At 38.8% G+C, this 16,814-nt stretch overlaps 1 protein-coding gene across 8 annotated transcripts in view; it reads left to right on the top strand.

Annotated features, from left to right (window-relative positions):
- Positions 1-6,577: 6,577 nt before the first annotated feature.
- Positions 6,578-16,814, top strand: part of spg21 (SPG21 abhydrolase domain containing, maspardin) — a 146,558-nt gene continuing 136,321 nt past the window's right edge. For 6 of the 8 annotated variants that reach the window (XR_007933713.1, XM_051920250.1, XM_051920249.1 and 3 more), the window contains exon 1: positions 6,578-6,716. Coding sequence is in view for 5 of the 8 variants with exons in the window: in XM_051920250.1 (XP_051776210.1) it covers positions 6,701-6,716 (16 nt within the window). In the remaining 3 variants the exon portion in view is untranslated. The remainder of the gene's footprint in view (positions 6,717-16,814) is intronic. The other 2 variants (XM_051920251.1, XM_051920247.1) reach the window with 2 other exon arrangements.

Below are 16,814 nucleotides of genomic sequence, written 5' to 3'. Positions count from 1 at the left end.
AGTGTTTCATTTCCTATGTGTCAGATTAATTATTATTTAATAAGTCATAATTCCAGATCAAACGTGAGCACAAGGAGAACACGGGAACAGGTTAAAGTGAAGTATAAGAATATACTTCAAACTGGTAAATATTAGTATATAACTTTTTAAAGAATTGTTGACATAAAGAATCATATATAATGTAAATAACATTAATTTTAAAGCTAATAAGAAGGCAGACAAGCAAAAAACAGGTGGAGGTCCATGCGGTCCAGACCTAACCCCTGCAGAAGAGTTGGCTCTTCAGCAAAATGCCCATTGCCCTGTTTCTGAGGCATTCCAGGGGGAACCTCCTCATCAGAACCAGTGGCAGGATGCAGTGGTCACTTCATTTCAGGTAAAGGATGGTCATTGCATATACAGTATTTGTCCTCAATGTGTGCCATAGGTAGGTTCTATATAGCCCTCTTTTTTTGTTGGGTCAGTTGCAGGGAATGTCATATCCCTAGAACTTGTGTCTGACCAACGAGATATTGACAAAGGTCAAATATTTGAGGAAGACACTGTGTCTGATTATTCATCAGGAGGAGAGGTACATTTTCCAAATAATGTTTGATCAAACTCCACTGTGATCAGTTCCATGTGCCCCAATTACATTTGAAAATCCTGGGTAATGAGAATGCATACTGTCTGTGTGGTTGTGAGAGCCCGACTTTACCGAGTTTGACTTCGAATATAAGGACCTAATAAATTTTTGAGGTACAATATTCCCCCTCGGCTAAAGCGGTATCTTTCGAAAAGTATTTCCTCCGGGAGCAATAAAGGATCTTGCCGATCATGCAAAATCCTCTCTATATAAAATTCTCTTCTTATAATTTGTGTACCGATATCAATTGGTCGCTCATTCATGAACGGCGAAGTCATGACTAAATGAATTCCACATACTGACACTGATTAAGTGTGTGAGCTAATCCTTGTTTACATCGAACAAACCTGCTTCGAGCAGGTTTGAGGATTAGGATGTGTTGCTATGACAACACTTCCAGCAAGAGTTTCGAAAAACTGACAGATTCAGGATCGGGCCAAGTCGTCAACAATTACATCCGGCTAAACGAATAATCCACGTATGAAAAATACCCCCTAGTCTGCTTCAATCTCTTTGTCTAGCTATTTTCTCTGTCTATGCCGAATAATTATGTCAAAATTAAAATGTTTCTTTCTCTTTTCTTTAGATGGATAGGTGAGGAGTATCAGAGTTTCATCTGAAGAAAATATAGCACTATACTGTATGTCTAATTGATTTATTGCATTATATGCATTGTAATAAAACCCTGAACTTAATAAAATAATTAAAAATATAGAATTTGATGTTGTATCATCACAGCATTGAAACTGCTTCTGCTTGAAATGTATAACCATTTTCTCCTAAATGCTCGCAAAGGCTCTCCATGGGCACTGATAGTTATTGTCCTTGCAGCTGCATTAGATACAGTTTACAATACCATTGTGAAAAATGTAAAAAAGCCTGCGAACTAACTGGAAACTTTTATTTCTTTGTGATAGATAGATAGATAGATAGATAGATAGATAGATAGATAGATAGATAGATAGATAGATAGATAGATAGATAGATAGATAGATAGATAGATAGATAGATAGATAGATAGATAGATAGATAGATAGATAGATAGATAGAACACTCAGGTTCCCTTCTGTCAGAAGACGTTAAATACAGCACCTATAAAAAGTTTATTTGTTATACAACATTGATTCACAGTGGACTTAATTTGGCTTTAATTTGGCTTGTCAACACTGATTAGCAAAATAGTACTTTAATGTCAAAGTGAAAACAGATCTTTGCAAAGTGGTTTAAATTAATTACAAATATAAAACACAATATAACTTGTCACATACTTTAAGTAGTCATCCTCTTTAATGTGACACATCTAAATCATCACTCCTGTAGCCAACTGGTTTCAGAAGTCACAAAATTAGTTAAATGGAGATCACCTGTCTGTAGTCTAGGGGTTTCAGTTGATTATAGTATACTGTAAATGTGTCATATCTGCAAAATACAAATTGTGTGTAAGTCAATATGGTGTCCTAATCTGAAGACAAAAGGTCACTTTGAACAACTCCGTGAAAGGTGATTAAAAGTACAAGTCAAGATATACAAGAAAATTTCAAAGTCACTAACTACCTCTTGGAGTCCAGTTAATAAAGTCATTGAGAGACAGAAAGAATGTGGCGCAGCTGTGAATCTGTCTAGAGCAAGACATCCGTGAAAACCGAGTGATCATGCAAGAAAGTAGACAAGTGAGAGAGGCCACCAATAGACCTATGAGAACTCTAAAGATGTTACAAGCTACAGTGATTGAGATTGGAGAGGCTGTGCATAAAACAGTTATTGCCTGGGTGCTTTACTAGTTGCATCTTTATGGAAAAGTGGCAAAGAGAAAGCCACTCTTAATACACACTAGCAAGCCTCGAAAGAATCGCAAATCCAAGAATGGCAATCACTTTCTGTTCCCTCTGATATTTGGAGGGATGAAATATCATGGAGGGTGGGTGCATTCTAGGAAAGATCATTTGCCATATTATTAAACGAACGTGGTATACGCGGTGGTGTGGGCGGTTGCGTTCGGGCGGCTGTACAACCTGGCGTGCATGCTGTACCTCAGGTTTAGTTCACAGGTCGTAGCCATGGTAAAGTTTTCATTTAATTAAATAAACCTATTTGTACTAAAGCGGTTTCTTTGTGTGGGTGCCTTCGTTCATTGTTTTTATCCATACGGGCTCGTTTACAGGTCGTAACCATACAGGCTCGTGTTTGTATTACTAATCGTTGAGCTCCTTCCATTTGGAGCCATGCCTCCTTTGCTTCTGCTGTGTCAGAAGCGCATTGTGGGCGCGCTCGTTCATTGTGTTTATCCATACGGGCTTGTTTTGTATTTCCATTAGTTGAGCTCTTTCATTGTGGAGCCGTGACGTCTTTGCTTCTGGTGTGTCTGAAGCGCGTTGTAGAAGCCTCCCTGTATTGTTTTTATCCATGCGGTCTCGTCTTTGTTGTCTGGAGCCGTGACTTCTTTGCGTGTGGTGTTTTTGAAGTGCGTTGTAGGAGCCTCCGTTTATTGTTTTTATCTATGCGGACTTGTCTTTGTTGTTCTGTGGTTGTGTCGTTAGGTAGACGTCGTCTACTGTTAGGAAACATAATTGAACATGCCACACAGACTGCTGGCACAGTGGATTAGAGCAAGTGTAGTTTACAGGTTGTGTTGTCTGGGCACCACCTACTGACTCTGGGAAGCCGCTGCGTTTGACTCTGGGACGCAGTGTGCATGCGCTTCGGTGCGTCTGCCGTGCATAAATTAAACTGTGGTTTAGTAATATAGATGACATCTTGGCTAGAGTTTTCCAGAAGGCACATAGGAAATTCTGAAATGAGCTGCAAGAGGGTTCTGTGGTCTGATAAGATCAAAATTAAATTTTCTGACCATCAGACAGAATGGGCAACTTTACCAGATTTACCTGACAGCTGGGCAACTACAGCAGAAGTGGTAAGGTTGACAGCAAGAAGGGCGCTTGGCATGACATCTAGACAGAGGAAGGAGGAAAAGGAAACCTGGCGGTGGAATGGGGAAGTACAGGAGAGTATACAGAGGAAGAGAATGGTGAAGAAGTAGGATAGTCAGAGAGATGCAGAAAAGTAGACAAGAGTACAAGGAGATAAGGCGCAAGGTGAAGAAAGAGGTTGCAAAGGCTAAAGAAAAGGCCCATGATGAGTTGTATGAAAGGTTGGACACTAAGGAGAAAAGAACCTGTACCAATTGGCTAGACAGACAATATCACTGAGCAACTTCACCCATTCCATTTCTTAACTCACTAATTTTAAAAGCCTGTCTCATTAGCATCAGACTGAAGGAGGGAACAAACCGTTGGTGCCAGTCATTCTTAGAAAACATTACTGGCCAATTTAAAGTTAGCAATGAACATAAAATTTATGTTTATGAGAGTATCTAAAACAAAACCCATGTAGATATTGAGAGAACGTTCTGTCTCCACACAGATCGTGACTAGTTCAGAATTGAAACCCAGCTGCCTGATGCTGAGAGAGATTAGAACTTACAACTGCACTACTATACCAACCTCATTTAGAAAACTTCCTTTGAAGAAATATATTTTTATAGCAGGACAACACAGTGATTAGTGCTTCCTTCTCACAGATCGAACATCCTACAGTAGGTCAAATCCTGTGCCCAGTCATTGTCTGCATTGAGTTTGCATTTTCATCCTGTATTTCCATGCATTTTGCTCTCATTTACTCAAAGATGATTGGGCAGTGCATGACTGTTCCCTATATTGAACTGGCATACTGTCCTGGGCTGGCTCTTGCCTTAATGTATATCTTGTGCTGCCAAGATAAGCTCCAGAATTACATGGCCCTGACCTGGATTGTATAAGTTTGCAAAATATATAAATTTTCATAACACCATTCTGTTGCACAAATTATTCATGAAAGTACACTCACTATTTTACACTATTACTGAACATAAACATAAAAAGCTGTGCCATTTGATTGGCAAGTGTCTCTCAAGCATTAACGTGACATAACATAATTGGGAGGTTCCAAAAAACTGGAATAAAACATATTGTAGCTGCTGAAGTATAAGGTGTCATCAGGCACGGATAAGACGCGTGTCAAAAGAATTCTCAGAGTCCAAGAGTTCTTTTTAAAGGTATTTAGTGAAAGTTAAAGGCAAATAATCCACACAAGAATAAAAGAAAAAATAGTTACACACGTAGAATAAAAGGCAAAAAAAGGGAAAAATGTATCTTCTTTAAACTTAGCTTTTCTTGAAAGACTTTAGTTATTCCTATACTTAAAGGTTCTTAATTTCTTCTTCTGTACGCCTTAGCGTACGGTGCGGTACTTAAGTAAACAAGTTTTCTTTACTTGTTATTTCTCACATTCAAAGAGCCCGTAGGCCATCGAGCAATGTTACGTGCGGTCACGTTTCTTCTTCTCTACTTAAAGGTTCTTAATTTCTTTTTCTCTACTTAAAGGTTCTTAATTTCTTTTTCTTTACTTAAAGGTTCTTAGCTTCTTCTTCTGTATGCTTTACGTATGGTACAACACATAAATTAAGTGCTGTTAAGTGCATATTTACTTCACACACTTAAAAGGCTTGTAAGCCGGTTGGCACATAGGCAAGTGCCCAGGCACGGTGACGTGCGATCACGGTTAAAAACCGTATGCCTCTACACCTTATACAAGGCAAGGCTGTCACTAACTAACTGAAGAATAATGTTTACTCCAAGCTGTTAGAAATGGTAAGAATATATCAATACGATTCTGTTTACAGGGGTTATAGGAACCTCCCATTATTTATGCATTGTCATCTAAGAAATATTCATGAATGTTATAGAACAAGGAAAATAGCTCTTACACATATTAAGTGCCAAATAAATTTAGAATTAAAAGTGACCCATGCAGTGAAGTTTCCACTAATAAGTTCAGAAATGTTTACATATTTAGAGATGTATTACATTTAAAGTAAAACACAAAATAACAATAAAAAAAGTCTGAATTTGAATAAGCTGCCCTAATTTGGGGTGTTTATAATAAATGTAACGATAATAACGATAACTTAATAATGCAGAAGTACATAATAAACAAAAATAGTTGCATCATATATTTGAAATATTAAAATGTGTGCTTCAATTTAAAAGTTTAAAGACTGAATATTTTCAACTGTAATAGAAATTTTGCCATTTTCAACTGTAAAAGAAATTTTGCCATTTTCACCCTCTGATAGAGGACCAAAGAAGGCTAGATTCTAGTAAAGGATCAAAAATCAAAAAATAGCATCTTATTCATAAGCACTGACTTTGAAATTGTCTTAAACAATACCCCACATGGTTATGTTTGTAATATGTCATTTTTAACATTTTTGGAGATGCTCTTAGTGGGCTAAGACCCACCAGTAAAAAATTCAATATCATCAATTATTTACACAATCAGCAAACTTGAAATACAAGTAGAATAAAATGACACTCCACATGGCTATATTACCGATCCACATATTTTCATTGTTTTGTTAAAACTGATCTCTCATATGCCATTAGGGGTAAACACCTGGGGTAAGTTTACGTGGCAGGCACAACTTAAAGTCCTTCTAATCATTTTTTTACAAAAACACTTATTTGGTGTTTGTCGTAAGGGTGTAATTTCTTGCACAAATTATGCCCCCAAAAATGACCTAAATAAAAGTGTGTTTCGGTTCTAGAGGGCCATAAATAAGGGGCATCACAAAAACTCGAGTCTTCAATAAGACATGAATTCGGGTGGAATAACATATACAATATGTTGGACTTTTCTCCTACCGGTGAGCCAGGAGACGCCGGAAAAAAATATTTGAGTGATTCTGAGCTTCCGTACCAATGAACTGTATAGCAGAATGCTAAAAATTGAATATCTTTAAACGTGAAGGTTTTTGTGACTGTCCTGTCTTATTGTCAAGCATCCAATAGATGGCAGCAAAATCACGCTTAACACCAAGCCGGTCATCGACAATGTTAAGAGGAAGTCCTCAGCCACTCCTCCTTTTCCTTTGTAGTACAGGCCTGCACATGCGCGCACCATGTTTTTACGATGACTTCGTCATATGATTAGTCTAATAAGGAAGCAATGCTCGTGATACTTTAAACCTGGAATATCTGAATGGTAATTATTTCAGGTAAACTTTTATTTATATGCTATACGTATGTTTTGTTTAAGGCTGTTATGCCTTGGGCATTTTGGATTTTTGTTTGTATATTTAATGCGTTACAGACGCTAACTCTACACCTTGAAAGAACCATTTTTTCTGTCTTTGCTACCCACAGTGTTTTACATTCTTGTCCATAGTAAATTTTTATTTCGTTTTATTTATGTTCAGTTTCAGAGTGTCAAGAAGAAGCACACGATGCACTTAATCGGTTAGTGCTCGTGGGTAAAGTGCATTAAGAGTTTATTGTTAAAACCTGCAGTAAATGAAATGTTAAACTAACTTAAAAATTAACAGGACAGACATCGAAGTGAAATGACTTCTTAACGGAAATGTTCACAGGTCTTGTTGAGCCTCACCGCTTAAATATTTGAAACACACGTATTTTTCGCTTATGTTTTAGCAGTTTTGTGATTTTTTTTTGTGGTTTTACAGTGCTGTGCAATAGTCTGAGGACACCCTAAAGAAGTTAAAAGTAAAAGCAAGTTATCTGAATCGTTTTGCAGGTACAACGAAATGAAGTTATCGCGTTCTCCTTGGGGTCAGAGCACACGGTCAGCTATTATACGGCTGATTGTATTGCAGATCAAGGGCCCAATGGAGTAGAATCCCTTTTGTCAGTAACAGGATTCGAACCGGCAACCTTCTGAATACCAGCGCAGATCCATACCCTCAGAGCCACCACTCCCCTAAAGAAGGTGTTTGTTTGTGAAATACAATGTAGTAGCATTCTGAATAGAAATAAACATAAATGCAATAATAAGTAGCATGTGGTTTCCATAAATGTATCGACATCTTTTGAGGTGGCTAGAACAACCCTGGTTTACTCCCCATTCCTCTCCTCCAGGAACTCCAGCTATTATGTAACACAATTTGTGTTCCTGGCTTCTAAGAGTTATATTTCAACTGCTAATGTCTAAAGCCTATGGAAAAACGACTACATTCAGCACAAACTTTGATTTTATGACCACAGCCAAGAAATTTTCGTATTTATAGTGACAAAACAAGGGAATTTTTATCTTTTCGTTCATGCGGTCTGATAAAGAACAACACTTGCATGGTAAATAGACAAAGACACTCAAAACCACTCAAAAAGGTTCAGAAATGAGTAGGTGTTCTAGATTTGCGACTGTACTGCAAATCGCTTTCTCGAAGAAGCCCCCAAATGTAGTCCCCCCATCATGTTTTCATTATACTGTCCTTGGTAACGACGTTCAAAGTCCAGTATATCCTGATGAAAGCGCTCGCCTTGCACCTCTGAGTACCCATGTTCTCCTTGAATTTGTCAAGATGAGTGTCAAGGATATCTGCAATATCTTCCTCGCTGTTTGACTTGCTGCTGTTGTCTCCTGAAGATGGCTGATCCCTCTTCGGAGGAGTGGGAAAGGGCAGCTTGGGGCAGTGCGGTACTGGGGCAATGGAAGAAGGAATGTCTGGATAAACGATTTGAGGCGCATTCTTGCCAGTGCGACGTTTGGTAGGATCCACCATGCAGAAGTAGCAGTTGCTTGAGTTGTCAGTCGGTTGCCGCCAAATTTGCGGGATAGCAAACTTCATGGCTCTCTTTTCTCCCCTGTACCAACCTTCAAGAGTTTTCTTGCAATATTCGCATTTGAAATGAGGTGCCCAGGGCTTGTCTTGATCCCTGACAGGCATGCCGAAGAATGCCTTGTAGGCCTCGCACATCTTACGACATGCTTTCACGGAATACTTTCTCGCTCTTGTCTTTATAAATTGTCCACAGACGTAGCAAAATGCATCTGCTGGGTGCAAGCAACCTCTTGATGCCATCTAAATCAAATCAAAAATATAACATAAACCGAATTGTTGGTTCGAGTCACCTGTGCTTCTGTACTTGTATGACTGCTATTGGACAGTCCGAGAACGCTCTAGAAAGTTCTAAAAGTCTCTTGAAAGTTCTAGATAATTCTGGAAAATTCTAGAAACTTGTGGACAATTCTAACAGTTCAAGAATATTCTAGAAGACCACTCAGTATTGAATGTGAATCGAGAATTTTCTTGAAAACAGACAAATTTCAAAATATCATTGTCCTGATCACAAAAGCAAAGTTTTTGTGGAACAACAGCTATTTTCTATTTTTTTTAGGCATAACGGGTTAGGAAAACACACTTTGTACCCAGGAACAAAATAAAAATAAAAATTTGTTACATAGTGATAGGATCAGTTGTACCACACTTGGCTTTAAATTGGTGAGGCTGTGATTACAGGTTTATATGGCCATGAACATCACGTGTAAGGAATACGGAGATATTTTTACTGTCATGTGCTAATCAACATTTAACACATTGTCCCTCCCCAGTGCAGTGCATAGTGAGCATACCTACTGTACCTTATTTTGAAACCTCTCTTGTCTTTACCTAAAAGACGTTTTCTTAACCTTACCAGAACACTCTAAAAACATGTTAAAATATCTTTGTTTTCATCCAATCTAGTGGTGCACTTTAACAAATAAATGGGTGCATTTAATGGTAGCCCCAAATATTGGGGTGCCTCATTGAGAGGTTTGCAAATGGGTAAATTAGTACACTTTGACAGACATAAAATCATACTTTTGGAACATCAAGGCAATAGTGCTCCAAGCTGGATTTTCTAGATGTGATGTTAAAGCTTAGTTGTAAAGACATTTAAAGAAACCAGGCAAGTTGAAGACAGAAAGTGCAGCGAATACTCCAAAAAAGCCACATGTATTTAATGAACAGTACTTAAATTGTTGCATTTTAAGGAGAGAGAAGGAAATCCAGTTAAGTTCCTATTCAGCATCAGCCGCTGAAGTACACAGTTAACCTCTGCAAAGAATCTTAAACGTAGTGGGTTGCCACCATCAGGTAATTGGCAATACTCTGTGCTGTATGTTTTTCATCAAAGCTGAGTGTTTCTAATACTACATTTTAAATGGCCAATTCATCATTTATAAAATGACATGTTATTGTAACATACAAATGATTGGTTATAGATGTCCATGAGTCAGTGGTGGTAGCAGAGCTTTCTTTCTTTCAGAATCTAGTTTTATAGGAGAATGTGTTTTTTTTCATAAAGCTCATCTCTTCTGGAAGTTTTGATTTTTCAGCAGGGTACAAAGTATTGTGGTTCATTGTAATGTATGAACTCTTTAAAATCTTTCCCCTCCACAAAGCTAAGAGCATGTCTTTAGCAACCCTTTTTGATTCTATCCCCGTAGTTGTACCCACTCTGCTAGAGTCACATTTTGGTTTAGTACTAATGCTGTTTTTGGCTAGTAGTAGGCTTAGACATACAAATGGCAAGCCAAATTAACATTTAGAAATATCTCAAAATTAATTTGAAATATCTTCAAATGCAATTTACTTTTTAAGACATTTGTAACTTATCTTGAGATAAGTTCCTTTACATTTTAAGATATTTGCAATAAATTTTTGAGATATCTCAAGTGCATTTCAGGTTAACTGAAATAATCAAAATAATTGCGTGTGTATTTTAAGATATCTCAAATAAATGTTCAGATATCTTAAATTGACCTTGCATGCATTTTAAGATTTTTTTAAATGCATTAGAAAATATATCAAAATCACTTCCTGGAAAATTGCAATTTCTTTCAATGGGACATCCTGTTTATTATAAGATACTGTATCTTGAAATGTATTTCCGATATTTGAAAATGGACAGGAATGTAGCAAACTGAATTAACATTTAGAGATATCTCAAAATGCATATTAAGATATCTGGAAATGCATTTTAGATATTTCAAATAGAATTACAGATATCTCAAAATGCATCTGTTACAAGATACCTGAAAAGCATTTTATGATATCGTAAGTAGATTTCCAGATATCTTGAAACAAGTTCCTGTGCAACTGAAAATGACTTTGATGTACACTATCTCAAAATGTACAGGAAGTTATTTTAAGATCCCTGAAAATGCATTTCAGATATCTCATAATAAAATTTTTGATATAATAATAATAAATCATTACATTTATATAGCGCTTTTCTCAGTACTCAAAGCGCTATCCACACAGGGAGGAACCAGGAAGCGAACCCACAATCTTCCACAGTCTCCTTATTGCAAAGCAGCAGCACTACCACTGCGCCACCTGTGAGGACTATGATATCTTAACACGGTGGCACAGTGGTAGCGCTGCTGCCTCGCAGTTAGGAGACCTGGGTTCGCTTCTTGGGTCCTCCCTGTGTGGACTTTGCATGTTCTCCCCGTGTCTGCGTGGGTTTCCTCCCACAGTCCAAAGACATGCAGGTTAGGTGGACTGGCGATTCTAAATTTGCCCTAGTGTGTGCTTGGTGTGTGTTTGTGTGTGTCCTGCGGTGGGTTGGCACCCTGCCTGGGATTGGTTCCTGTCTTGTGCCCTGTGTTGGCTGGGACTGGCTCCAGCAGACCCCCGTGACCCTGTGTTCGGATTCAGCGGGTTGGAAAATGGATAGATAAATATAATTCAGATAACATAAAATAATCTCCTGTGCATTTTGAGATATCTCAGAAACATTTTGAAATATCTTAGTCTCATTGAAACAATTAGAAATTTTACAGGAAGTGATTACGAGATATGTTGAAAGGTATTTGAGATATCCAAAAATTCGCAGAAAGTTATTTTGAGATCTCTGAAGATGTATTTGAGATATCTTGAAATGTATAGGAATCGTATTTAAAAATGTATTTCAGATATATTAAAGTATCTGTGTATGTATTTTAAGATACCTTGAAATGTGTTTGAGATATCTCAAAATGCACTGGAACTTATTTCAAAATATCTTGAAATGATACGCTGTACATTTTGAAATATCTTAAAATCTGTTTGATATCATGCATTTCAGATATCTTGAAATAGCTGCATTTTAAAATTTCTGTAGTTCCATCTGAGATATCTTAAATGCATTTTCCAGATTTCTTAAAATGTATTTTGACATGTCTCTAATGTTAATTCAGCTTCCCATGCATACCAGTATCCATAGACATTTTATGTCAAAAAGAAAGCTGGTGATGCATTGTGCTGCTTGTGTTCGGCTAGTTTTGTTTGAAATAGCTTGCACTGAAAAGTGCTTTGGTCAAGTTGTTAAAAATGTCTCCATACTTCACTATATTTCTTTTAAGTTATTGTCTCCACTGATGAAGATGGCTCGTGTCTAACTGTGGTGTAGCTAGTCTGGGATGTTGGAATGTTCTAACCACCCCCAAATTTCTTTCCCAGTCAAGTAGTACTAGGGTGTTGTACCGTGTTAGTCATTATGAATGTAGTGAGAAGTCGAGTAAAATGACATCTTTTATTGGCTAACTAAATAGATTACAATATGCAAGCTTTTCAGACAACTCAGGCCCCTTCTTCAGGCAAGATGAAGAAGGGGCCTGAGTTGCCTCGAAAGCTTGCATATTGTAATCTTTTTATTTAGCCAATAAAAGGTGTCATTTTGCTTGATTTCCCAGTCAAAAAAATAGGTACATACAGTGGGGCAAAAAAGTATTTAGTCAGCCACCAATTGTGCAAGTTCTCCCACTTAAAAAGATGAGAGAGGCCTGTAATTTTCATCACAGGTATACCTCAACTATGCGAGACAAAATGAGAAAAAAAAATCCAGAAAATCACATTCTCTGATTTTAAAGAATTTATTTGCAAATTATGGTGGAAAATAAGTATTTGGTCACCTACAAACAAGCAAGATTTCTGTCTCTCACAGACCTGTAACTTCTTCTGTAAGAGGCTCCTCTGTCCTCCACTCGTTACCTGTATTAATGGCACCTGTTTGAACTCGTTATCAATATAAAAGACACCTGTCCACAACCTCAAACAGTCACACTCCAAACTCCACTATGGCCAAGACCAAAGAGCTGTCAAAGGACACCAGAAACAAAATTGTAGACCTGCACCAGGCTGGGAAGACTGAATCTGCAATAGGTAAGCAGCTTGGTGTGAAGAAATCAACTGTGGGAGCAATTATTAGAAAATGGAGGACATGTAACACACTATGCCGCCAGGGACTCAAATCCTGCAGTGCCAGATGTGTCCCCCTGCTTAAGCCAGTACATGTTGCAGGCCCGTCTGAAGTTTGCTAGAGAGCATTTGGATGATCCAGAAGAGGACTGGGAGAATGTCATATGGTCAGATGAAACCAAAATAGAATTTTTTGGTAAAAACTCTACTCCTCGTGTTTGGAGGAGAAAGAATGCTGAGTTGCATCCAAAGAACACCATACCTACTATAAAGCATAGGGGTGGAAACATCATGCTTTGGGGCTGTTTTTCTGCAAAGGGACCAGGACGACTGATCAGTGTAAAGGAAAGAATGAATGGGGCCATGTATCGTCAGATTTTGAGTGAAAACCTCTTTCCATCAGCAAGGGCATTGAAGATGAAACGTGGCTGGGTCTTTCAGCATGACAATGATCCCAAACACACTGCCCGGGTAACGAAGGAGTGGCTTCGTAAGAAGCATTTCAAGGTCCTGGAGTGGCCTAGCCAGTCTCCAGATCTCAACCCCATAGAAAATCTTTGGAGGGAGTTGAAAGTCCGTGTTGCCCAGTGACAGCCCCAAAACATCACTCTAGAGGAGATCTGCATGGAGGAATGGGCCAAAATACCAGCAACATTGTGTGAAAACCTTGTGAAGACTTACAGAAAACGTTTGACCTCTGTCATTGCCAACAAAGGGTATATAACAAAGTATTGAGATGAACTTTTGTTATTGACCAAATACTTTTTTTCCACCTAAATTTGCAAATAAATTCTTCAAAAATCAGACAATGTGATTTTCTGGATTTTTTTTTCTCATTTTGTCTCTCATAGTTGAGGTATACCTATGATGAAAATTACAGGCCTCTCTCATCTTTTTAAGTGGGAGAACTTGCACAATTGGTGGCTGACTAAATACTTTTTTGCCCCACTGTATGAGTACAATCCTGTGCCAATTTTACTGCATTGTGATTTTGCCATTAATAATGTATTGTGGTAAGACTGTGCATGCTGTACACCAGGCATGTCAAACTCGTGGCCCCCGGGCCGCATGCGGCCTGCAACAGAAATCTATGCGGCCCGCATGACAGATCCTAGTTAGCACTGAACTTGTACAAAATTATTACTATCGTTTGTGATTGAATCATTCTGCATCTTCGGTGTTACTTATCGACTTTTCTTACTTCTGCCTTCTGACAAAAGCGCGTTTTCCCATGGCATTACGGTACCGGAAACGTCATCTGCTAGTATAGCCACGAGCCTTGTCCAAAGTTAATGAGCCGCAGCGTCACAATTGAAATGCTAGGCTGCAACAGGGGTGGCCTTAGGCATGTGCTAACTGTGCACCTGCACAGTGCCGCCAAATCCCAGGGGCCGCCACGCCAATATATATTGAATATAAAACAGAAAGAGAAAATAACGACATAGCTGACGGCAATGTGGCCGAAAAACATTCTGTTTCTTGTTAATTAGTACGCTGTATTTACAAATGTCGCTAGAGTCGGAGCAGTAAGCTATATGTAGTATTATAATGTTTTGCCGTAATCAGAATATCGTGGGCCGCCACTTGGTTTTCAAGTTACGGACACACGTATATAGAAGCGTGTCATGAGCATGAGGCGGCTATGCAGTGTCCGCAACGCTTTCATAAGATACCATATTGACATTGCCAGACGAAAGGGCCGCGGATTCTTTCTCTGCCCAGGGCCGCCACGAGCCTAGAGCCGCCCCTGGCAGGCTACACTACTGGCTGGGCTGCTGAGACTGACCACTGGGCAGAACTGACCATCACGAGTAGTAATAGCTCGCATATTTTCACGTTTTTGCTCTAGTTTCATGTAATTTTGTGATAGTATTGTAACGAACAGTTAGTGCAGACTACAGCTGAAGATCTGAAGTGGACGCGAGAAGTTGGTGAGTTGTTTATTAACATATTTTTGTGATTTTGAGTTTGTATAATTATTGTAGGTCAGGTGGCTTTTTGCATATCGGCTTATTTTACAATATAAACTTTGAAGTAAACTTAGTAAAGTAAAATTTGATTTTTGGAGGATTTGTTTTCCAACTTGAATTACTGAGCAATGAATTCAGTGAGCATTTTCGTGATTTCAGTTCACACAAACAGGGCATTGCGCTGTTCTCTTACAACGTTGAGAATGTGCCTGAGAATATCCAAATGGAATTGATCGAAGTGCAGTCAGATTCTATTCTGAAGGCAAAATACAACGAAGTTGGTGTGCCAGTCTTGTATGCTTACTTGCCACCCTCGTATGTGCAGATCCGTAAGTTGGCATCGAGAGTACTGTCAATGTTCGGAAGCTTTTACCATTTTGAGCAATTGTTTTTGTTAATGAAAGCTACCAAAACCCCACATCGCTCAAGACTTACCATCGAGCACCTTTCATCCCTCATAAAAGTTGCAGCTGCACAAGATTTCAAGCCTGATATTGACGAACTGGTTACTAACAAGAGATGCCAAGTGTCGGGACAAAAGAAATAAATCTCACACTGTAAGGCTCCTATATAAGCCATGAATATAATATAATGAATATCAATCATCAAGACACTATATGAAAGCGGTCGGGATTTTCCTTCCGTCCCGTGAGTGCAAAGTGTAGCGGTATTCCGCTTATCACAGACTTACTACTTGCGGCTTGCGGTACGAAGCGACGCGATGTGAGCAGAGTTCTGGTGCTCCCATCGTTCCCTTGCTTTTCTGGAAAAATAGACCAAATTATGTCTCTGGAAATAATGTTGATGGAGTACAAATGCCTCACCGCGTAGTAAATATCAGGGGAGATGGTGCTTGCTTATTCTCATCTATATCTTATTTAGTGCATGAAACTCCGTCTTTAGCGGTACAGATTCGGGCTGACATTGTACGACATGTTTTAAGTAATTGGTCAAGGTTTCAGCCATTTACAATGATGCCGTCAGGAATCTCTTATACAAATGGGCTTCAGTATCTCACTGAAATGTCAAAGTCTCAAACTTATGGTACCATTTCTGAGCTAATGGCAGCGGGAGAGTTGTTCCCCAATGAGTTTCAAGTATATTATTATGGAGTCCTACACTCCAAGTTTGGACAGGCACTCCAGGGGATAAATAAACTGAATGTTATGAATGGACACTTTGATGTTCTCATTCCCTACACTTACATGCCTGATGTACACATGGAGCACACACAAATTGAGAATAAAAGTCGGTCGCCTTAAAAGGCGGGTGAGCCTAGTAATATAATAAGGACCTAGCTAAGAGGTTAAGACTCTAATTCTACACTTGTTGTATGGAGACTGCATGGAAATAAATTGCTTTTCTTTAAACTTTATGTGTTACATTTTTGAAAGTTTCCAGTATTGGAAAGATTGCTACAGTAACTTTGTATAATAGTATAATAGTATTTGTTACAGTACGGCCCGCTGACGCACGTATGGCAGTCGAAGCGGCCCACCAATGGTAGTGAGTTTGACATGCCTGCTGTACACAACAGGTTGTATTAAGGTGCTTGCTCTTTTGGCACATACTAAAAGGGTTTCATATGATGCTTGTTGACAGTGGCGTTGGAGGAATGGAACATAAAAGAAAAAGAACTGGCCGTCGTGACTGACAATGCTACTTATATGATCTGTGTGGTACAGCTTATGGAGCTAGTTTACATTGACTGCTTTTCTGCACACACTCAATTTGAAAATTGCAGGCTGCTATGAAAATTCCAATAATTGCCCGCTTGCTTGGCGAGGTGAGGCACATTTCAAACCTTTTCTACTATAGTAGTACAGCTAGCCACATGCTTAAAAAGAAGCAACATTTATTGGACTTGCCAATACACAAACTTGTGATGAAACTGCATATTGGAAAGGTTTTTGGAGCAACAGCCATCTTGGCAGCTCTTCATGTAAGCAGCGTGGTTGCTTCTGGTGGGATGGACATACAGCGCTCTTGTCTGCAACACATCCGTCACATGTGCCGAATCATTTTTAATATAGTGACAAGTGATTGTCACACATGAATCTGCTGTCCAGGATGTTCATCTGTTGTAAGTTAGGGGTACCCTCTCCACTGACCTGAGAGACATGGCGATGCTTTGCTTAATATCTTCATAAAGCCTGGGTGC

Source organism: Erpetoichthys calabaricus, chromosome 17 (assembly GCF_900747795.2).
Source record: "Erpetoichthys calabaricus chromosome 17, fErpCal1.3, whole genome shotgun sequence".
Classification (NCBI taxonomy): Eukaryota; Metazoa; Chordata; class Cladistia; order Polypteriformes; family Polypteridae; genus Erpetoichthys; species Erpetoichthys calabaricus.
This window is presented reverse-complemented; position numbering and strand designations above follow the sequence as displayed.